This window comes from Tachyglossus aculeatus, unplaced genomic scaffold (genome assembly GCF_015852505.1).
Source record: "Tachyglossus aculeatus isolate mTacAcu1 unplaced genomic scaffold, mTacAcu1.pri scaffold_1_arrow_ctg1, whole genome shotgun sequence".
Classification (NCBI taxonomy): Eukaryota; Metazoa; Chordata; class Mammalia; order Monotremata; family Tachyglossidae; genus Tachyglossus; species Tachyglossus aculeatus.
In genome coordinates this window covers 5,073,079-5,077,740 of record NW_024044915.1, presented here as the reverse complement: position 1 = coordinate 5,077,740, position 4,662 = coordinate 5,073,079, and the positions used below count along the sequence as shown (strand labels likewise).

General features: G+C 48.6%; 1 protein-coding gene across 1 annotated transcript; it reads right to left on the bottom strand.

The window, feature by feature from the left end:
• Positions 1–423: 423 nt before the first annotated feature.
• LOC119923511 (olfactory receptor 1361-like) lies at positions 424–3,200 on the bottom strand. Its single transcript, XM_038742883.1, has 4 exons — positions 2,918–3,200; positions 2,605–2,880; positions 2,312–2,450; positions 424–511 (listed from the first exon to the last, which is right to left on the bottom strand). The coding sequence occupies exons 1-4, from the start codon at positions 3,198–3,200 to the stop codon at positions 424–426; spliced, it is 786 nt and encodes a 261-aa protein (XP_038598811.1).
• Positions 3,201–4,662: the final 1,462 nt, after the last annotated feature.

The following is a 4,662-nucleotide window of genomic DNA, read 5'->3' as shown; positions in this document are numbered from 1 at the left end:
ATGTTGCCAACTTGTACTTCCTAAACGCTTAGTACAGTGCTCTGCACACAGTAAGAGCTCAATAAATACGATTGAATGAATGAATGAATGAATGAATGAATAGTAGGGGCTTAATTAAAAGTACAGACTTATGTAAATATCCTTATGCTGTACTATTTCCCTTATTGGGATTCATGTTGATGTCTGTCCTTGTCTGTAAACTGTAAGATCCTTGTGGAGAGAGGTCATGTCTACCAACGCTATTATATTGCACTCCCTGAAGCACCTAGTATAGTGCTTGGTACACAGTGAGCACTCAGTGAATACCATTAGTTGATTGATTGACTGATTGAACTGTGCCCTCCTTGGCCCAGCTCCCTGGGCTAGATTTCCTCCTCCAGACTCACTGTGGATCCTCCTGTCCCCAGTCACTGCAGCAGGGGTTCAAGGGAAGCCATACTCACTGCCCCCCAACTTCCCTTCTGAAGGACCCGAGGTCCCGGCAAAGGTCAGGAACTGGCTGGTGAGACCCCTGCAGTAGAAATCAGCGAGAAGTCTGCAGATGACCAGTCGGCAGCTGCCCATCCCCAGGAAACTCTGCTTATTGGGAAGGACTACTGAGCCTCTGCTGGGGGTTATTGGGTTCTGGGGTTGGGTGAGTTCCAGCCCCTGGATAGAGCCCTAGGCACCAGAACCTGGAGCACGGTCTCCAGTCACCCAGGGAGCAGCAGTTAGATGCCCAGGTGCCAGGGGATGGGGTGTGTGATGATGGTTTAGAAGAAGGGAGCCAAGCGCACGTGCCAGGAAAAAACAGGCCCACAGCCCCTAGCCCAGTACATATCTGCCTGCACCTGCCATAGACAGGAAGGAAAAGGAGCAATTAAGGGTTCAAAGGAGGCCATGAAGTGTCCCGTTGGACAATGGAAGGACAAGGTCCCAGAGACGTGGGGGTAGAAGAGGGCACGATGAGGAAAGAAGGAAAGTGTGGGTGCAGACCCCTGCACCAAAGTGGGTCTACAAGGGGCCATTGGACCATCACAGTACTGGAAGGATGGCCAGGGGGGCCGGGAGATGTGTGACAGTGGGGAGAGCATCAGCAGAAAAACAGGGACACTGAGTGGATCAAGAAGGATGGCCCAGGAATGAGGTAGCCAATGGAGGCTGAGGCTAAGGATGAATACCTAACCAATTCATTTATTCATTCATTCAGTCGTATTTATTGAGCGCTTACTGTGTGCAGAGCACTGTACTAAGCGCTTGGGAAGTACAACTTGGCGACATATAGAGACGGTCCCTACCCAACAGTGGGGTCACAGTCTAGAAGGGGGAGACAGACAACCAAAAAAAACATATTAACAAAATAAAATAAATAGAATAGTAAATATGTACAAGTAAAATAGAATAATAAATCTGTACAAACATATATACAGGTGCTGGGATGAGGGGAAGGAAGTAGGGCGGGGGGATGGGGAGAGGGAGAGGAAGGAGGGGGATCAGTCTGGGAACGCCTTCTGGAGGAGGTGAGCTCTCAGTAGGGCTTTGAAGGGAGGAAGAGAGCTAGCTTGGTGAATGAATTCCCAGGAAATGTGCACTTCAAAGTCATCATGAAAGTCCATGAAAATCTCATCAGTGCTCACTCCCTGTGGAGAAGCAGGGAGCTCAGGCCCGGGCACTGAGGCCAGTTTCCAAATGACCTTGTGATTGCTCTAGATGGTGTCCATCTCTGGCTGCTCCCTACCTTGTCATCATCCTCCTGGAGATATGATCCTCAACCCAGAAATTCATTCTTCACTCCATCCTATCCCCCAACCCATCCCCTGTGAGCCTGAAGCCACCATCAATGCTGCATTTGGTTCTGCTGCATTTGTTTTCCTGAATTTGGAGGGGAAGGTGTGGAATTTGGCAGTGTAATGCAATCCTGGAGAGGTTTCCCAGGCTCTGGAGAGTTTAGAAAATATTAACTATAGCTCCCTGGGTATGGGTCCCATTTGAGGAACCAGAGGCATAGAGACACAGCATAGCTCAACAGAATGGGCACAGGACTGAGAGTCCCGAGGCCTGAGTTCTAATCCTGACTGCCATTTTTCAGTTGAATGCCTTATTCTCCTTATCTGAAAAATGAGGATTAAATACCTGTTCTCCCTGCCCCTTATATTGTGAGCCTCATGTGAAACAGGGATTCTGTCTTATATGACTGCATTGTACTCATCTCAGCATTTAGTACAGTGCTTGGCATATAGGAAATGCTTACCAAATACTATGATTATTGTATTTTGGGGCCTGGAATGTTTGTAGCAGGATAAAAGGAGTTTTCCTGCAGACGATTGTGCACAAGGCTCGGTGCAGGTCATGGTTGCACTGGCTATGGATGAAGGCGTTCAACAAGAGGGTTATGACCATATACCGCACTGTGGCTAGGCTGTTTTCATCAGAGGAGCCAGGAGGTGAGGGGCCCATGTACTCGCTGATAACTGTGCCATAGAACAATGAGATCACAGCGAAGTGGGAACCGCAGGTGGAAAGGTTTGTGCTTACTTCCCACTGAAGGCATTCTCAGGATGGCAGAGACTATGTGGGCATACGAGCCCAAGATGCATATTAGAGGAATTAAAATTCTCACCCCACCCGCGGACAATAGCACCAGCTCATTGAAGGAGGTATCAGAAAAGGACCGAGGCAGGGCCAGGTCACAGGAGAAGTGGGGGATGGTGAGGTCATCACAGCAGGTTAGCTGAGCCAACAGGATTGTGTGTAACAGGGAATTGAGCTGAGAGATGACCCAGCAGGTGGCCACCGGCAGGATACAGCGCCATGGGTTCACGGCCGTGGCAGAGCACAGGGACCGACAGATGGCCATGAAGCCATCAAATGCTACCACAGCCAGGAGGAAGTCATCCAGATCTCCAAATAGAATGGAGAAAAAACATCTGGCTCAGACAGCCAATGTAGGAGATGGTGTGGCTGCCAGTCTGCATGTCGGCCAACATCTTGGGGACGATGGTGGAGGAGCAGCAGACATCGACAAGAGAGAGGTGGGTGAGGAAAAAGTACATAGGGGAGTGGAGATGTGAGTCGGCACCGATGGCCAGGATGATAAGAAGATTCCCACCGACGGTGACCAGATACAGAACCAGGAAGATGAAGGAGAGGAGCGGCTGCTGCCCTGGGTCCGTAAACAGGCCCAGCAAGACAAACTCTGAAGCACTGGATTGGTTAATCATCCGTGTTTCCAGGATAAAACAATTTGATGGATAGAGATGAGAGAAAATGTTTCAGAGGCAAGAAGGATGCAGTAAATTTTTACTCACTGGGCTCTTTGATGTGACCTTAGGTTTCAAACGTTCAGTGGAAAAAGTGTTTCCAATCAAAGTTCAGTGCATCACTGATCCTGGCCCTTTTCTCAGCACGTTGCACTCAATTAACCAATTTTCTAGCCAAGGGTCCCCTACTGTGGAAAGGGCATCTTCTTCTATGCAGTCCACGTCCCTCACAGCATTGCATCAGCCTCCAGCTTCACCGTTGCCCCAGTCCCTAATCCCCTCAATCCCTGATCTCTTTACCTCTCTGAGCACCACATCTCCCCTGCTCCACCCCTGCACCCCACCATAATAACAATAACAATAATAATAATAATTATAATGGCATTTGTTAAGTGCTTACTATGTGCCAAGTACTGTTGTAAGCGCTGGGGGAGATACAAGGTTGTTCCAGGTGGGGCTCACAGTCTTAATCCCCATTTTACAGATGAGGTAACTCTTGGGCAAGTGACTTGCCCAAGCCAACAGCTGACAAGCGGTGGAGCTGGGATTAGATCCCACGACCTCTGACTCCCAATCCCGTGGTTCTTTCTACTATGGCCACCCTGCTTCTCTAAAAGATTCCTTGAGATTCCTGGATGCTCCAGGAGTCCAGACCAGAGTAGCAGGTTGACCCATTGCCTCACAAAAAGAAGTGCCTAGGCCCTAATTCGAAAGTCCTTTATTATAACAGTACTGAGGGAAATGAGACGTGCCTTGGTCTCCTATCCCAGATCTTATTTCCTGCATTGATTTGTCCACCTGCTAGGGTAAAAGGAGAAAAGTGAGAGTAGAGTGAAATCTAAGGGAACTAGACTGAGTCCTCACGTGCTCTGTCCCTGATACAGCCTCCTAATGAGTGGGATGCCTGTAGATAAGAGGGTGAAGGAGAGAAATTTATGCCTTTTCCTCATCCCCATTTGTGCAGGTCCTGCTTTGTCACTCTCCATATCTGCACACACACACACACACACACACACACACACACACACACACACACACACACACTCACCTCACACACATACAGTCCTTTCTTACTGCTTTCAAACATGCCCATGCATCCCCTATCCAAAATCCTCCCCCCCCCCATAAAAAACCCTCCCTTGAACACTTGGAATCAGTTTTTGCCCCATCTTTCCCTTGACATTCCTTTCCAAACTAATTGAGCAAGTTGTCAGCACTCGCTACCTCCACTTCCTCTCCTTCATTTATCTCCTGCTCCCTTGAAACTTGCCTTTCACCCCCTTCACTCCATAGAAACTTACCCAATGATCTCCTTCTTGCCAAATCCAACGACTTTTATTGCATTCTAATCTTCCTTGACCTTTCTGCTGCATTCAACCTATAGGCCATCCCTTTCTCCTAGAAACATTATCCAAACTTTGGT